The following is an 18,857-nucleotide window of genomic DNA, read 5'->3' as shown; positions in this document are numbered from 1 at the left end:
TCCCTGCCCCCCCACCCCCATTACTTAATATGGCAGTTTCTCAACCTCAGCACTATTAACATTTTAGGTCAGAAGATTCCTTCTTTGCTGGGGGTGGGAGGTGGGGTAAGAGGGGTTGCCCTTTGAATTGTAGGTGTTCAGCAGTATCCCTGGCTTTTACCCACTAAATGTCAGTAGCATGCCCCCGCCCCCAATCACGACAATACTAAATTTCTCCAGACACTGCCAATGGCCCCTAGAGGGTAAAATCACCCCAAACTGAGAACCACTGGCTTACATCCTTGCCTTTATATGTGTTACTCTCTTACTGAAACAGCACCTATCTTTCCCCTTCACCCTGTCCTGAATTTCTTCACCTGGTAACTCCTGAACTTGAAATTTCAGCTCAGCTGTCCTCTTCACTTCCTCTCACTTCCAATAGGAGTAGCTGACCTTTTTCTGAGTACCCTCAGTACTCTGTGCTCAAGGCAATCACCGTCAAACATCAAACAATGCTGTAAGCGTCGTTTCCCTATCAGACTGCCTGCTCTATGAGGGCAGGGCTGAGTCTCTGGCCACTGTATCTCCAGCACCTGGCACAATCCAGCTATCAAAGCAGGTGCTCAAAAATGTGGAATCAATAGGTAAAAAGTAAATGCAAGTATTCTGAAATAATCATGGCAGTTAGAAAAACAGGCAAGGGGGGGGGAGGTAGAAGAAGGTAAAGGGGGGATAAATGGTGATGGAAGGAGACTTGACTTGGAGTGGCGAACACACAATATACAGATGATGTATTATAGAACTGTACCTATAATTTTATTAACCAATGTCACCCCAATAAATTCAATTAAAAAACAAACAAACAAAAGACAGGCACGTCACATAAGCAGTTTAGTTTAGTGCCCTCAGGTTTTAGAAAGATGTTAAAACCTCATGTTGTATCAGAGATCATGTCCAACTTTTACAGAAAAATAAAGAGAGAAATTAAGAATTTGGGAGCTAACTCACAGCTTGTAAGTACCGGAAAGACAAGATGGGGCCGCTCAATGCCCCATAAGCATGTCTGTCTTCAAAATCTCCTTCTTCAAGCAAGAATTGTTGGCCTTTAAAATGTTCTTTTTCATAGGCAACCCACCTAGAAATACAGAGGACACCAACTGAGCTATTCATTCGTAAAACTGTAGTCAAGAACGCAAGGAAAAAAATCATGATAAAGCACCCCGTTGCAAATCACAGTGTTTTTAAAAGCAACATATTTGGTTTGTTACCATTTACAAAGACAAATGGTATACGCTCCATGGACCAGTAATTTTTATAGTTTGCAGTCTCTCCCACCAAAAGGTCAACTGTTGCAGAATTACAACAAAGCAGTGCTCATTAATGCATGTGGTGTGGCCTGATACCACATCTCAAAATGGTTGAAGAACAGTTTACCAAGTAAAAAATAATGGAAAGCACAAATAGGCAATGAGACAAATTACAAACCCACAATGAGATGCAAAGATAGTCACTCCTGTTGTACTGATGAAGCCCTCTGGAATGACAGCATGATTACTATATTACACATGCATTTAGGTTTAGATCAAAGGAGCCTCTCACCAGGCTTCAGCTCTAAAACACATCACACGGGGGTTTGGCAAAGAGAAACTGGGAAGTGCGACCGAGCTGGTATTAGCCTTGGTGGCCTTCGTGCATGCAGAGACTTCTGTAGGTGTTCATGGTGGGAAGTGCTGCTCCCTCCATTTTATCAGTACGTTTCAGGGACCCAGGCTTCTTGACTTCTAATCTACAACTGTCACTAGAGCACTGATAATCACCATTAGGCATTAAGCTCCTCCGTGAAACTTGCATTTTACGGAGTAACCGGTGTAGCTAACGCAGTGTGGGCAAAGACGGGTCACAGTGTGTGTTGACGCGCTTAAACCCTCCCTTCGGCCACACTGTGCGACCAGAGTGGGACCCGCTCCCCTGACACATGCCAAGGGTGACTATTTTGGGCTCCTGGGTTGGGGACTTCTGAATTCTGGAGTTTGACAAACTGAAGCCTGGTAAGGCTACTGTTTGTTTCCTTTCTCCACCTCTACTATAGTTGTGAAGATATAAAAAATATTCCACAGGTTTCCATAGGGTGCAAAACTGCAGGAGCTGCTCAGCAATCATGAATCCTTCCTCACTTTGTGCTGCAGGTGTGCGTACAGCAGGGGAAGGGGGGCACATGAGTTGGAATAAACATGTCTTATACATCTTAATATATTTGTAATGTGTACAGAAACTAGCATTACTTTATTCTTAAGCTATTATGTGAAAATAAATCTTATAAGAACTTTCAAATTCTAAGCTTTCTTTTATATAAATGAGGCTACTCAAAGCAAGCTTTTAATGCATTTGAATGGGACAAATAATAAAAGGTACAGAGGACCAACAGAGAATGGCTCAGTTGGTGTCCTCTGTATTTCTAGGTGGGTTGCCTATGAAAATATTAAAGAATATTAAAGAAGAGATCAGTAAATTTTCATATGACAGTTGAAAATCTTCTGCCCAGTTTTTCTGAATAGATTTGATTAAGATTCAATGTATATATCCATCTGAGATATTAAAATGTAGATGTTATCTGAGAAAAATTAAGAAACATCAACCTCACTTTCCCCAGATCCCTCAAGATGGGAGAGAGATGACGAAGAGCCCTCATATACCACATATAAACAGCTGACAAGAGAAAAATGGTAGAAACACAGAAAAAAATAATGAAGTTAGCTGTTTATCTCTCAATGGGGACATCACATTTTTCTCTGCAGTTGCCATATAAAAATGATAGTATGTACGTTGTATTGTAAGCCATAATATTTTGAGATTTTTATAAAATAATTATAGGAAAGAACAATGACAATCACAATCTAGTTAATGGGAAAAATATTTGGATCCCAGAGGGAAGAAAAGGCAAAAATATTTAGCAAAGGATTAACAAGAAGCATGTGTGTTCACAAATCAGAGGACACCGCAAATAAATACAACCACAATAGAAATGGGTTTGTCCAAGGCATATTTGTTCTTCAATCCCCTAATAAAAATTTAAAATTCAAAAATAATTACAAAATAAAATTGAAAGAAAAAAATAAATGTATTTTTTATAAAAATATATTTACCAAAACAAAACAAAGAGATGATTACCAAAATGTCAGACTAATTATGGATATGACCCACCTATCTAGCATACTGCATAGTCTCTCATAATTCCAATTTGGTTGGTATGGCCACCGCTTGATTTTTTTGCTGGAAATAGCAAATTCTAAGTCTCTAAAATGTAGATGCCTGAGTGATCTTATATGTCATTTAATTTCTATGAATAAAGTATTTTAATAGCATCTTTTGCTAGAGTATCCTGAATAAGTTATACAATGTTAGCATAAGTATCAAGAGGTACCAAGGCTTAAATTAAAATGAACCAAAAAAAAAGAACCAAAATTCCAAATAGACCAGCCGTGGGCAAACTACGGCCCGCGGGCCGGATCCGGCCAGTTTGAAATGAATAAAACTAAAAAAAAAAAAAAAGACCGTACCCTTTTATGTAATGATGTTTACTTTGAATTTATATTAGTTCACACAAACACTCCATCCATGCTTTTGTTCCGGCCCTCCGGTCCAGTTTAAGAACCCATTGTGGCCCTCGAGTCAAAAAGTTTGCCCACCCCTGATCTAGACCAACATATCAACAGAGAGACTAACAAAGTATCTGGAGGGATCAGTACTAGGTTGACAATGGAGAATAAGCTGTGAGAGCTGCTTCTCCCTGGTTTTACCTGCCAGGACACATACAGAAGGCACCGCCCAGTCGGGCCACAGATTTCCTGGGGCTCCTGCCTCAGTAACTGCTGACTCAGACTGAGTTAGCACAATGATGGCTACAATGGGTTTATACTTAGGAGTTCTTTGGGGGCTTCCAAATGCAGTTCGGGGCCACAGGTTAACAATATCAAAATGCCTTACTTTGAAACAGACAACCAGGCTACTTCTTAATGGGGGAGGGCTCACTGTCAGTGTCCTCAGCACAGAGTCAACTAAGAGCAACAGAAGAGATTTTTTATTTTGTGTTGTGTTGACCCTATGAGATCAGAGTGTGTAAGGAAGCTATAGGACAGAATATTCACTAAAAATACTTTAAGCCTGGCCAGTGTGGCTCAGTGGTTGAGTGTCGACCTATGAACCAGGAGGTCATGGTTTGATTCCCGGTCAGGGCATATGCCTGGGTTGTGGGCTCGATTCCCAGTATGGGGCGTGCAGGAGGCAGCCGATCAATGATTCTCTCTCATCATTGATGTTTCAATCTTTCTCTCCCTTTCCCTTCCTTCCTGAAATCAATAAAAATATTTAAAACAAACAAACAGAAAAACTAGGGCTCTCATCCATGTTCATAATCTTTAAGAAAATAATTTTATTTGCAATTCTTATTTCTGTATTGTGATTAGTAATACTAAGTGCTGAAGTTTTGGAAACTATTTTCTATTTAATCTACCTCAAAATCTGTAATGCCAAGAGTTCACAGGAAGCTACTAGTAGCTAATATTTTTTTTATTTCCCATATTATCAAAGGAATTTATATCTTCAGACTAAGGCAGGTGGTTTTTGCTTTGCTTAGCACATTTTCTGTACTGACCTTCATAAACAGACTAAATCAACTATTGAAAATATGACACTCACACTCCACCGATGACACGAATAGATCCAATTCCATGAAAGTCCTCATCATTTTTTAAAAAATTAGGGACAGAATCTATATGTTCACTAAACTCTTTGGCCTGTCCATGGAAGTGAGGTTTTTCATAAATAATAACCTGAAAAATATGAAAGGAAAGTACTTAAATGCTCATATTTTAGAATAGATACACATTAAAGACAACACCATGAATAAGGATCATGGTCTGTTTTTTCATTAATATATACTTACACTAGAGCACAGTGTCTGACAGTTACAAGGCATAAATGAGTCTTTAGCATCACAATGATAAAATATCTTAATAGTATACTTCTCTTATATTAATATACTCAAGTCTGATCACATTGTTCTGGTTATCCAAATCCTATGACCCTCTCATAGGAAAAACTCTCTTATAACTGGTTCTTGAATTATCTTTCTAAGTTTATCCCTGTGGTTAGAATTTAATACAAACCTTCCTTATACTTATGGAATGTCCCCTGTAAGAAATAAAAGTTCTCTTGAGGTTCCAGGGCATAATAATAAATTATCTATGGATTTGAGAAAACATATGCTGTTTCTTATAACGCTGCTTCTATGGTCGTTACTATTTAACGAGAAGAAAGAGACAGGCAAATTCTTGAGTCTAAGTAGAAAACTTCCTAAAAATAAAAAATGATTGAAAAAGTTATAGTATTTTTACTCCATGGTTGATTTAAATTAGGGGGGAGGAGGTAAGTATAGAAGGAAATAAATTTGCAGCATTTCATTTACTTTAAATTTGGATTGGTACAAGTATTTCTTTTCCACTATTTTGATGCTCTTTATTCTCAAATATGAGCTGCCCTTAGTATGTGGAAGTGATAACAGCGCTAGTCTACCCACATACTAGCACTTGGTCCTATTTGTGGCTAATGGCATAATCTGTGCACAACTGGCAACACATGGCCTTGGCAAGTAAGATCCCATGCTCAAACACAGCGAACCAGCAAGTGATAGCTCTTATTATTATTTTCTTTTTTATAAACCTCTATTGCTGTAAGTTTTACACATGTCCCCTCTGTATCCCCCATTGCCCTCTCCTCCCCTCAAAGCCTTTACCACCCTATTGTCCTGTCTATGGGTTATGCGTAGCTCTTTTTTAAAAAACTGATAAAATTATACAGACTGAAGTAAATATGTAGCACTGCTCCTGCAGTTTTCTACCTGTTAATTCTTCACCAGCTGCTGCATTGGAAGTAATGAAATTTTATTTGGGTTTAATACATATGCCGAACACATCCAAAATAAGAAAGAAGCGATAATCCTTTGATGAGTAAGCCATAACTGACATCTAGCACCTTGAAAACTGTGGCTGTCTATGACAGCCATTCCATTCATACACTTCTACAACCTGTCAGACTGCAATGTCCAAGGCAGACCCAACCTGCTGCACCTAAGTTCTGATTCAGCAAGCAAGGAGACTGAGACAGGAGCTATTCAGGGTATGTCCCAGCTAATTCTGCATCTACTAGGTCCCCGGTTTGAAACTTTGGTTATAAGTTAGAATCACTGGGGAAGCTCTGCAAAATATGATCACCCCCAGGACCAAACCAGTACCTTTGTGAGTGGAACCCAGGCATAAGTATTTTTTTAAAACTCAGATATGTGTGATTCCATCATACAGCCAAAATGTTTTAGACACACTCAGATATTGAGTTCCAAAAGACTCCATCTAGAGAGAATGGTAGTCAATTCCACAAATTAGGAAGCCCCCAAATGGGAGGTTTGGATGCTGTGTGTCTGTTTGGAGGAAAGAATGGATCAATCGCTGCCCACCCCTGCCCCTGGAGGTGCCGTGCCCTCATTACACAGAGGCCTGTTGGCAGCTTTTCTCACTGCACTTTTATCTTCTGATCTCTCCTTAGACACATGTTATAATTCTATTTCTTCCTTTTTCCCCCCAAATGTGCTTAATCATGGCACCGCTACCACTCTAGTTTTCATCGCCTCTATCCTTCCCTTTAAATACTCATGATTTAAAAACTGCCGTCTACCTGACAGAGCTATCTACACCTTCTAACCATCCTGGATCTCCTTGAGCATCATCCCAAGTGCCTGCTAAGTAGCTCCACCTGAATATCTAGCTGCGACCTATACCCCACCTCAAACAAAAATCAAACTTACCACCTTTCCACGTGTCAGTAGGTGCTTATTGGGCTTGACTGGGTTTTCAATACAGACCTGGGCTTTTGTGCTGTCACTTCCCCCCACCCCAACATTCACAAGCTGGGCATTGATAACATATATTCGGGTAACTGTTTTCAATTTTAACAGTTCGAATTACACAAAAAATTAATACTCAATCTTTTTTAGCCTACTACATCAGCCTGTTCCAAACTTACCTTTAAGTTCATGGGCATTTCCACTTTTAGTCCACCCTTAAGATAATAAGAAATTTTAATGTTAAATATATAAACATTTAAAACATTTGAAAGTAACTATGTGACATACATATATAGGTTATATAAAAATCTGATTAGTGAAGATTATGTACCAGTTAAATTTAAGTTGTGGTAAATTTAAAATTTTAAGAACAGAACTCTATAATAGTTAAAATCAAGCCAGACTTCTCTACATCAATGTAGATGGGGTAGGAGATATTAAAAGATACTTTCCAGTTTGGCCAGTGTGGCTCAGTGGTTGAGCAATGACCTATGAACCAGGATGTCATGGTTTGATTCCCAGTCAGGGCACATACTTGGGTTGTGGGCTCAATCCCCAGTGTGGGGCGTGCAGGAGGCAGCCAGTCAGTGATTCTCTCTCATTATTGATGTTTCTCTCTCTCTCTCTCCCTTCCTCTCTGAGATTAAAAAAACATATATATTATACTTTCCAGATTACAACAACAACAAGGAAGGAAACAGAACTTCAGTCCTAAGCACACATGAGTAATTAAAGATTTAATCCCAAGTCCAAAAATAAGAGTGGAATTGTTAGATTTAAAAACCTCATTTGGCAGAAGAGATTTCTAAAGCACTTATTACTAAAAGTCTTCTCTACAATTGCTTGGGCTTTTAAATCAGAGAGAGCACTTCCTCTTCCACGTTCTGTCAATACTTTTTAGCATACTTAATGTCTTTTTGGCTTCAAGGTTGTAGAGCAAGCATGTCAAACTCATGGCCTACAGGCCACATGCCTTGTTTATTTGGCCCGTGTTAGCCTCTGAGTTTGAAATGCTTGTTGTAGAGCATAAAAAGTACCTTTCTTCTTACAAAAGAACTAATTCTATAATCTACTTGTTTCTAATGCTGTCCCACATTATAATATTTCTTAAAATTTCTTAGTTTGTTCTCAATTTTTAAAAAAGGCACAAAACCACCAAATATGCCTTTATCACACAGGTAACATTTAATTAACACTTTGCACCTCAAATAAAAATGTTTGCAAGAAAATAAACATTGAAAGTACTTATCTTTAAGAAAGCCACCAGTGACAGACTGCCCATTTACTACTAATGCTGAGCTTAGCATGCATTACTACAATTGAAGAGTATAATTTATTAGTAATTTATAATAAGCATAAAAAATTCAAAACTTTATTAAACAGTCAAAAATTTCACAGAATATTTATAAAGAAATTGCATGTACTGTTATAAACTTAGCACAAAATAAATTAGACATTTGTCTTCTGGGAAAAAATTAAAATTTCTCACATGGATATTCTCTACAATATAAAGAAACAGAAAAACAATGAATTCATAGTTTGTTAGTTCAGTAGTATTCACATTCATTTCTCAGGACTGACATGCATGAGCAATCATCAGAGCTATTTAATTTTGGATTCATGGGTATTTGGAAAAATGTTTCCTTTTACATTTGCTTACCATTTGAAGTGGATGCAATGATTTCATTTCTGCTGCAGAAATCTCAAAGAGTCCATGGCCTTCCTCCAAAATTGTAGCTTGCCCCTTAAAATTAATATCTGGGTAGGCAAGCCAACTAGAAAGAAAGGAATGACTGGTTAAAGTATAACAGGAATACCTTAGTCTGGTTCTGTAAAAGTTAAAAGTTAAAAGGGCTATGTAAAAACAGAACAAAAATCCATCATGGAATTATGCTAATAAACTCACTCAAAGTGACTGTGCCAACAAGAAACAACAAGTTAACATGCTATTAAGTACTTACATTCAAACACTACCGATCCTGTAATAAGTCTACCATATGTTTTCCAAGCATTAAAAGTTTCCAATACGTCAAGTCAAGCAGAATATAAGTGAAGTATCAATTCCATGCCACCATGTTCCATTCTTTTGAAAACTGGAGCTATCAGAGGTAGGGATTCCACTAGGCATCTTACAACTTTGACCTACATTTTTAGAATCAGTTATCAGTTCTACTGGCTGCCTTAGGAGCAGTATGTGAATAAGACTCCCCAAAGACTCATCTAGCTTCCACCTAAATTTGATAATTACAGATATTGCTCATGGATAGGGTTAATTCCTGGGTCTGCCCAAGAGTTCTAATCCATGGTTGGGGAATATGAAGAAAGACGTCCTACAATGACCCCAAAATTCTACAGCACCATCGTCAAAGCAGATGAAAACAGTGAATGAAACAAGAGAGATCCATGTTGAACCAGGCATCACAGCATCTTTGAATTAAGACTAAACTCAGACCCATACTTCTGAAGATACCTTTGGAATCAGAAACGCCAAGCCTGAGCCCAACCCCTTAATTGCCTTATTTATAACATGAGCACAGCTCCACCTGCCTTGAAGGCATAGAGGAGTAATAAACAAAAAGGCACCATGTCCCTGGCACTGCAGAGGCACTCAGCAACTACTAGCACTGAGACACTCCAGAAATAGTTCAGGCTGCAGAATTTTAGGCCAGGGACACACTTTTATTTCTAAGTCCTAAAATTTGGTGGAGAAAAAGAGATGGATGCATCGATTGATCGAGAATGGTGTGTGAGACCGTATATGCTCCTGTGAGCCATACAGCAAAGACTTAATAGGAGCCAATGAGAGAGAATCTATTTCGTCCCTGCAGCAGTATTTCTTAGGTATCCAGGGGCACAAAGGAAATGAACTTACACTTCAGAAATATGTGTGTCACTTACTGAAATATGAAACAAAAAGTTAACTTTGGTGGCCATCACTGAAATAAAGAGAAATGGATACATACACTCCAGACTTCACAGTGAAGGACACGTATTTGGGGATATCCAGCTCTTCTAAGTTAGGGACTGCTCGCTGTATGCAGACAGGACAACATGGTGGGTCAGACTGCAGGCAAAGTTCTATCTCCGGAATACTGCAATCCTGGAAAAAAAATTGGTTTTGAAATCATCTAAGAAACACACAGTCCAGTGTTCCAGCACCCTGCACACTCAGTTACAACTATTATCATTGCTCAGTTAAATTTCTTCACAGGGCAACATAAAAGAAATACTGTTTCCCCATACCAGTTTTTTAAAATAAATTTTTCGTCTTGAAAAAAAAATTTTTTTTTACATTTGTCAATTACAGTTTACATTCAATATTATTTTATATTAGTTTTAGTGTATAGCATAGTGGTTAGACATTTATATAATTTATGAAGTGATCCCCCCAATAAGTCTAGAAGCCACCTGGCACCATACATGGTTATTACAATATTTTTCATTATATTCCCTATGTTGTACTTTACATCTCCATGACTATTCTGTAACTGCCAATTTGTCCTTCCTAATCCCTTCACTTTTTCACCCATCTTCCCAACCCCCTCCTATCTGGCAACCAATACATTTTTCTAAGAAGTTATGCTGATATGATGAAAATTATAAATATTAGTGTTTGAAAAAGTATTACTTCAATATTTTCTGCTTTGTTTTTAGAAGTCTTGTTCCATGAAGCAATGCTCAGAGTTACCAAACTATCTGAGTGCCAAACACCTGTAAGCCTTCCTTCTTAGAAGCACAACAGAGCCACAGGGAGGAAAGGTTAAGTAAAAGCTGATCTCATGAGCAACATTAAAAAATAAATAGCAGAGAGGTACTACACCTTCAGTGTGTCATCTAATTTACATTGACAAAAGAGGTAGGAATTAGAGATGAGGGTAAAGGAAATCTGTTTTTCTACTTGTGGCATTTTATTTTCTTTAGTACAAGTTGACTTGAAGAAGAAAGGCATTAGGAAATTTGACCTACATTCCAGCACACATCCACTGTCACCACGTCTGTCAAACCTTCCTTAAAATTTCACTTGTGTTTATCTCTTATCTATTCCCATGTTCAAAGTCCTTCATCAAGGCCAAGACTTCGATTATGGGCCTATACCACCAGTCAAGTACCAGCCACTCTTAATACAGCTGGGGTTGTTAGAACACCACTTTCCTCATGGCACTCCTTGGCTCAAGACCCAAGCACATCAAATTTATATTGGTTTCCCTTTCTATAATATGGTACCAACCTAGCAATCTATACTAATCTCCGTAACTCTTCGGTCATACTGGTCTCCACGCTCTCTTCACTCCCTCTCTGGCCTCACTATGCTTTGTAAATGTCTCCCCCATTGAAATTACAGAGATAATCCTCTGTACTCTTACTTATGAAAATCCTATCTAATAACAGACAAACATGGTAATTGACTGTACCTTCGCTACGCCTCCCATTGGCTAATCAGTGTGATATGCAAATTAACCGCCAACAAAGATGGTGGCTAATTTGCATACTGCTGGCAGGGCGGGACAGCGCCATCCCGCCTGCCCTGCCACCATCCAGGCCTGCTATCTGCGACCCGGGGCGGCGGGCGTCCCGTGTGCGACCCGACCTGGGGCAGCTGGGTGGGGCAGCAGCGATCCGCCAGCCCGCCGGGGCATCCCATGTGCAACCCGACCCAGGGTGGCAGGGCAGGACAGTGTGGCTCCTCTGTCACCCCAGCTTCCTCATCAGAGCTCCCTTGGGGTTCTAAGTCTTTAGTCGGACATCCCCCAAGGGTTCCCTGGCTACCAGAAGGATGTCTGACTGCAAGCTTAGGCCTGATCCCCCGGAGAGTGGGCCTAAGTCGACAGGTGGACATCCCCCAAGGGGTCCTGGACTGCAAATGGGTGCAGGCTGGGCTGAGGGACCCCCTCCGAGTGCACAAATTTTTGTGCACCGGGCCTCTAGTCTTTAAATAGTCAAGTTCTAAGTAAAAAATGACCTCAACTTTTCTTAGGGAATCAAAACCACAATTATTTTCCCTTCCTGAAAGTACAGATGTGCTTCTTTCTGAACACACAGTCTATCTCAGTAGGTGTGGGTGTTTTATTCTATGATTTAAGTTTCAGCAGCAAAATTCTCATCTAGGTCATCATGAAATTCAAATGACTATACTTTAATAAAATAGGTAAATGCAGTTAACAATCAGAGGTGACACTTACTGGACTGAACAATTGTATTTTTTATCACAATCAATTTTGCAATTTTAAAACTGTAAATTTCTAATTTTTTAACCTTTCTCCAAACTGAGTTCTCTTATTAATCATTACTAATAATTCTCCCTATGTAAAAGCAAGCAAATTGATACATTTTATTTTCAGAAAGTTAGTTCTAAAATGCAATACAGTAAAAAGCCATTACCTAAAACATTCTTTAAAGTATAAAAATTTATTTCCTTCTAAAGTTTCATTTCAAAAACAGCCAGAAATGTCCAGAACAGTCACCTGTCAATCTTCAAGGCTCTTTTGTTTGCTGTGAATAATAGAGTTCTAGGAACAGAACTGTGCCATACTCATGTTCCCCTGGGGTTTGGGGGCAGGAACAGAGCATAGAACTAAGTGTCTCACACAAACAAGCTTCCTCTGCATTGTGCTGTACAAACAATGTTTGGGTGGTGCACTTTAAAAGGGAAAAAGCTAGGAGGCATTCAAGTCCACCACAACACAGGAGGAAACAGCATAATGGAACATGCATGACAATGGCTAAAAAAAATGAAAAAATAAACAAAAATAAGAACGCTTAAGCTCTCAACTGTCTTTAATAGAGGATCAATATTTTTTCTCCAGTTGATTGAAAAATTTTTCACTAAGTTCTAGCTTCTTTATGGTGTCTACTCAAGAAATAAAGTCTTTTGCAAGACTTGCATAATTCTAGATGGTCAAAGGTAGTAAACACTAGCGACCGAAGGGTGCTTTACAGTAGCCTAGCAACAATAAACAGTTTACTCTCAGTAAAGAAACATTTATATGGCTTCCTTCCAGACTTTTCTAGTCATGATTTACTTTACAAATATATTTTGGTGAAATTTGCCAGCTTAGACTATTAAAGCAATTAGTTGGAAGGGAGACAAAGCTGCAGGATAGAAAAAGAGTGGGAATGAATTGCAGTTTAAAAAAGAACAGTATGAAAATCTACTTGTCTCCACCTCACATAAATACTTCAGTCACTGATCTAACATCTCTCTTCTTGGTTCATTAATGAGGACACAACCTATGTAACTTCTGACCATAAGAAAAATGTCATTCCGTAAAAAAAATTAAATGCATGGTAAACACAGTATAATTTGCAATATTCATATCCTCTATTTGAGGAAAGAAAACACTTGACTCAAGACTCACTGCGCTGCTATCCCACCCCCAGTTATTTTCACTGGGGCAGAGATGACGTTAGAGCAGATTCCACAATAATGGATGGCACCTGATCTATTCACAGCAAAGTGAAAAACACCACTGGAAGTATTATCTTTAAAGAACATTAAAGTTTTGACTAGTCCGAGTACAGCATCTAAAAGATGACGAAACAAGGTAAGTTGGCGTGGGCCTCGGTGAATTTGGAATGGCCACCATGAAAGTGAAGTTATCCATAACCAGCATTTTGACACTGTTGGAGAAAGGAAGCAGTTTGATGCTCAATTCTTACTTTGTTAAATACTTAGAACAATGCTAATGCCTTTTCCATTCAACGCTCAATAGTTTTATTTTCCTTCCTCACTGAAAGTTGCTAGCCTGTTCGAGATATGTGGGCACTAACACTGCAATTTAAATAAGATTCCAAGAACAAACAATGGAAGAAGGAAAAAATGCAAGCATGACTTATTCTTTCTTATAATATATTCTAAGCAAATGACAGATGTGCAAATACCGCTTTATAGACATTCTTAACAGACTGTTTTTTTGTTTGACTTTATTATTGTTTGATTGGGTGGAGTGGGTTAGGAGGTAGCTGCTTACAACATCTTATTCATCTTTCTTTCCTCACCAGGCCTGGCATGGTGCCTGGCACTCACAAGGAGGGCACAAAACCATGTTATTTAAATCTTGGACGATTCCACCTACAAACTCATTATTCATTCAAGGAATTTCTAGTGAGTCAGCTAATTAAGCGAGCCCTATAGAGAAACACTGTCCTTTATGCCAAACCATTAATCTCCTTGCAGCACCAAAAACACCCTGCCAGGACTCCCTTGAGTTTCCTCCGCTGCCCAACTCCTGTTTATTTTCTCAAGATTCCAATCTGGTGCCACCCCCTCCAGGCAGGTGTCTCTGCTTTGTGCGTCCTTGGGCCTTGCAGATAACTTCTTACATCATGTGGTCGTGTGGCTCCACTGTCTCCCCCTAGACGTTGAATAACCTGAAGCACGAGACTGTATCTCACTTGTTTTTCTATTCCCAATACCCATCACAGTACTGGGTCAAAAAGCAGACACAGATATTTGTAGACACAGGTTTGTTATAGTTTTGCAGAAATACATGCAGACACCCCTTTATGATAATATGAGTTTTTTGGTATGCTACCTACAATTATCAAGAATTTAATAACATCAATTCATATCATAATTTTCCGTTTTAAGCATATAAAAGAAATCTCCATAATTTGAAAAAAAAAGTCTTTTGAGTACCATAGGAGTAATTAAACTAAATCATGTGCTATGTTACTGCTGAAGGAACTTTAAGAAACACGGAGCTTGCTTCCCTTATCTGACATCTGTCATTATCACTAATTCACTCCTCAAACCACCACAGGGCTACCTACAAAATGTGTTTTATACGGAAAGACTTCTCATCTTAGTATGAAATAACATTTTCTAAACAGAAAATAAAAATAGGCAATGCACCTTCGATTCCTCTCCCCATTCCTTCCTTCTCCTAACACTCCCTTTATTTCTCTCCTTCCTTTCTCCTTCCTCCTCCTCCTCCTCCTCCTCCTTCTTCTTCTCTCTCTTCTTCTCTCTCTTTCTCTCTCTCTCTCAGAACTACACAAAGGAGAAGAAATCTATACAGTGGGGCCTTGACTTACGAGTTTAATTCATTCCGTGACGGAGCTCGTAACTCAAATTACTCGTATGTCAAATCTTAAAGTGAGTGAGTGAGACACGTGATGCTGGGCTGATGTTGTGGCGTTCACTGTGACGTTCACTGTGCCAACTAGCGGTGGGGTATCTAAAGCTGGCTCATAACCCAAATTTTAGCTCGCAACTCAAAGCAAAAAATCGGCCGAGAGACGGCTCGTATCTCGAAAAACTTGTTAGTCGGGACACTCGTAAGTCAAGGCCCCACTGTACTAAAAAAAAGATATTTGGAAATATCAATTATTTTCCTAAAGATACCTGATGATATCTTTCTACTGCTATTAAAAAACTATATAAAAGCCTAAGCGACCGAATGACCAGTCAGCTGGTTGCTATGACGTGCACTGACTGCCAGGGAGCAGATGCTCAATGCAGGAGCTTCCCCGTGGTGGTCAGTGTGCTCCCACAGCCAATCTCCCGTGGCCGGTCAACCTCCCACAGTCCCTCCCCCCAGCCAGCCAACTTCCTGTGGTCCCTCCGCCCAGCAGTCCAGTCCCCCCGCCCCCGCCCTGATTGGCCCCAATCACTGGCTAGGCCAAGGGACCCCAACCGTGCACGAATTTGTGCACTGGGCCTGTAGTATATATATAATACCATGTACGATTTTATGGCCCAGATTACAATTAATACTTTAAATTAGCATTCACTTAATATGTATAATATGAAATATTATAATTAATACTAGAGGCCCGGTGCACAAAATTCGTGCACTTGGTGGGGGGAGGGGCGGGGGGAGGGTCCCTCAGCCTGGCCTCTGCCCTCTCACAGTCTGGGAGCCCCACGACTGATCACTCCAAAGAGGTAGAATCCACCCACCCAGCCGGGTTCCTCAATGGATTACCCCTGCAGAGGGAGGCCCCGCCCACTTGATGCAGCCCACCGGTTCGTGGCCTGGGCCTCCCTTTGTAGGGCGATCATGGAGCGATGGCCGGGCCCCCGACCAATCACATCGCACCCGCCTTGGCTGGCCTGGTGCTAGTGGGTGTCATAGTGCGGTCATCCGGAAGGTCATTCGGACAGTCATTCTGCTGTTCGGTTGTTTGGTTGATTTGCATATTACGCTTTTACTATTATAGATAACAAAGATCAATGAAATTAGCACAAATTATGGCAACCATTTCTAAACATTGCTAGGCCAAAGTACAGCTTTACTACGTGACAAACAAAACAAAATAAAAAATAGAAGAAATCAACAGTTCTCTTACCTTTATAACACGTTTGATAGAACCCAATACAAAGTTTCTCTGTGGATGCATTCTGTTCTGAAGGATCCAGTCACGATTTAGTACCTTTTCTCCTTCTTCTAACACACATTTCTGACCTTGGAAATGTGGTTTCTCATATAAAATCCAGCTGGAAAAAAAAAAGCATGATCAGTTATAATTGATTTTCTAAGAAATGAAGCATAAAGCAAAAAAAAAGTCATAGACCATTTTATCTTTTTGCATTTTTAAATCTGGGTGATTTTCTACTATTAGCATAAAATCCTATTTTTGAAATGATATATATGCTAGTTTAAGTACAAACAGTATAAGAAAAAATAAACTTGGAAGTAATACTTCCTGAAATAATCCTATAATCCATGCCTATCCCTATATGTATATATGCACTTTATAGATGTTGTACACACAAAGTTACAAATTTATAATAAAAGCAGTAGCTTAACAATTCCAAATTCCACTTCTACTCTAATTTTCCTGTCACTGGTTAACAGAGGACGTGTGTCCCATTTTACTACATGAAGCCAGCACTACTTAATGCTTACAACATGACTACTGACCAGTGGGTAACTCAAATACTGGGCAAAGAAGTCCTGGCTCGACATATCCATGGGATATGGTCCATAAGAACAAGTGAGGTCCCCCCCTCATTTTGACAACATACAAAGAATCCTTCATGTTTTGAGCAGGTCAGCTGCACAAATGACTAAGTATGTGGCTTTCACATTCTTAGCATCCCACCAACTTCAAACTCATTTTCAAAACTATGCTTGATTCAATTGAAGCCTTCAGCTCAACTTGCCAAATCTGTCCTGTGAATAATGCAGTTACACAATGGTATTGATTGTTATATTGTATATATTAGCTCTTGCCACTTACTGTTGGCTTTAAGCACTAAGAACAGCCTATATTTGCTGCCACAGGAAACAGAACAATCTATGTATATAAAAGCCTAAGCGACTGTCCAACTGGTAGCTATGACGCACAATGACCACCATGGGACAGATGCTCCGACCGGTAGCCATGACCTGCTCTGATCACCAGGGGGCAGATGCTAAACGCAGGAGCTGCAGAGCTGCAGTGAATTGGCAGCTGTGGTTCTTGGGTGACGCACCCGGAACCAGAGCGGAGGGAGTCCTCACAATCCGAGACCCCTTGGGGGATGTCGGAGAGCCGGTTTTGGCTTGATCCCCGCAGGCCAGGCCGAGGGACTCCAATGGTGCACGAATCCGTGTACTGGGCCTCTAACTAAGTTATAAAACACTAATAATGCTTCAAAATATTCTGTCAAAAAAGAGGGGAAAGGGAATGTGACTTTAATAAAAAAAAATACAAAAGTATAAATGGCAACCAAACATTTAATTTAGCAGGGGGGGGGGGGGGGATGCTATAAAATTTTAAGAGATCTCTTACCAGCCTCTTACAACTCTTATCAGTACCCCATTTGGAAAGGTCCATGATGTAGCATCGAGAATACTACAGTAGACCTTTTGTTTATAATTACTTCCGTGGAGATCATAGATAACCATCTGCAACATATAGAAAACAGGCACAATAACTAACTTTAAAAATGCATTTAAAATTGTCAAAAGTCCTAGAATCTAGAAAATAAAATATCCTGAGTATATAAAGTAGACATGACTTTAGATGTTAAATCCTTAAATAAAATAATCCTTTTCTAACTCAGCTCAAAGTCTTTACTTAAAACTCCTTTAAGCCTAATAGTAACTATATTTTTCATATTATATATTAGTCTATGTAAGAATCTTATGCTGCCCAGCTGGCATGGCTCAGTGGTTGAGCATTGACCTATGAACTGGTCAAGGCATAAGCCCGGGTTGCCGGCTTGATCCCCAGTGTGGGGCGTGCAGGAAACAGCTGATCAATGATTCTCTCTCATGACCGATGTTTCTCTCTCTCCCTCCCACTCTCTTCCTCTCTAAAATCAATACAAAATAAAAAAATAAAAAGAAAGAAAAAACTTATGCTTACCTTTCCAGGTCTTGGGTTACACCTCAGAGATTGTATGTCAACATTCTGAAATAATAAACGTGGAAGAAGTAAGCCTTAAGAAACATCAGTGGAAAGATACATTGTTCACTTTCTCAGCCATCACAAATCAAATTTCCCACATTTACTTGGTGACATAATGTGCAAGGTGTACCTCTAGGTGTTACAAAGAAGTAAAGGTAAAAATAGAGGAAAATGTGTTGTCTCTGCCCTCAGGAAGCTTATGGCTTGGAAGGGAGAAATAGTTGATTGCACTCTCATGACACTTCTAAGGGGTGGGGGACTAAGTTAAACCCACAGGTAAAATACCAGGTTGTGAAAGAAAATGCCAGGTTATGAAAGTTAAGGCAAATGGCACCAGCATGGAGGGGGGTGAAGGAGAAGATTTGAAAGAGGCTTGTCTGAGGAAGTGGGATGGAGAAGACCTTGAAAAACAGAATTTCAATAAGTGAAAAAATATGGCTGTAGAAAAAAAGTCCAGGAAGAGAACCCGAGAAGAAATAAGTTGGTAGGAAACACAGCGTGTGAGCCAGAGCATAAGGAGGCAAGGCTGCACAAATAGAATTTGGGGGCCTTGTAATACAGAGTGAGGAGGTTCCACTTGATTTGGTAGACAACAGGGAGGCATTAAAAAAACACTTATTTAAATCATTTTTTAAAAATGACT

At 39.5% G+C, this 18,857-nt stretch overlaps 1 protein-coding gene across 6 annotated transcripts in view; it reads right to left on the bottom strand.

The window, feature by feature from the left end:
- CRYBG3 (crystallin beta-gamma domain containing 3) overlaps window positions 1–18,857 on the bottom strand; it is a 131,278-nt gene that overhangs the window by 59,406 nt on the left and 53,015 nt on the right. For 4 of the 6 annotated variants that reach the window (XM_036352724.1, XM_036352726.1, XM_036352727.1 and 1 more), the window contains 9 exons: window positions 18,173–18,217; window positions 17,594–17,709; window positions 16,166–16,313; window positions 9,838–9,974; window positions 8,535–8,649; window positions 7,054–7,089; window positions 6,836–6,937; window positions 4,675–4,808; window positions 988–1,114 (listed from right to left, as the gene is read on the bottom strand). In XM_036352724.1, coding sequence (XP_036208617.1) covers window positions 988–1,114; window positions 4,675–4,808; window positions 6,836–6,937; window positions 7,054–7,089; window positions 8,535–8,649; window positions 9,838–9,974; window positions 16,166–16,313; window positions 17,594–17,709; window positions 18,173–18,217 — 960 coding nt within the window. The remainder of the gene's footprint in view (window positions 1–987; window positions 1,115–4,674; window positions 4,809–6,835; window positions 6,938–7,053; window positions 7,090–8,534; window positions 8,650–9,837; window positions 9,975–16,165; window positions 16,314–17,593; window positions 17,710–18,172; window positions 18,218–18,857) is intronic. The other 2 variants (XM_036352725.1, XM_036352728.1) reach the window with 2 other exon arrangements.

This window comes from Myotis myotis, unplaced genomic scaffold, assembly GCF_014108235.1.
Source record: "Myotis myotis isolate mMyoMyo1 unplaced genomic scaffold, mMyoMyo1.p scaffold_m19_p_2, whole genome shotgun sequence".
NCBI lineage: Eukaryota > Metazoa > Chordata > Mammalia > Chiroptera > Vespertilionidae > Myotis > Myotis myotis.
This window is presented reverse-complemented; position numbering and strand designations above follow the sequence as displayed.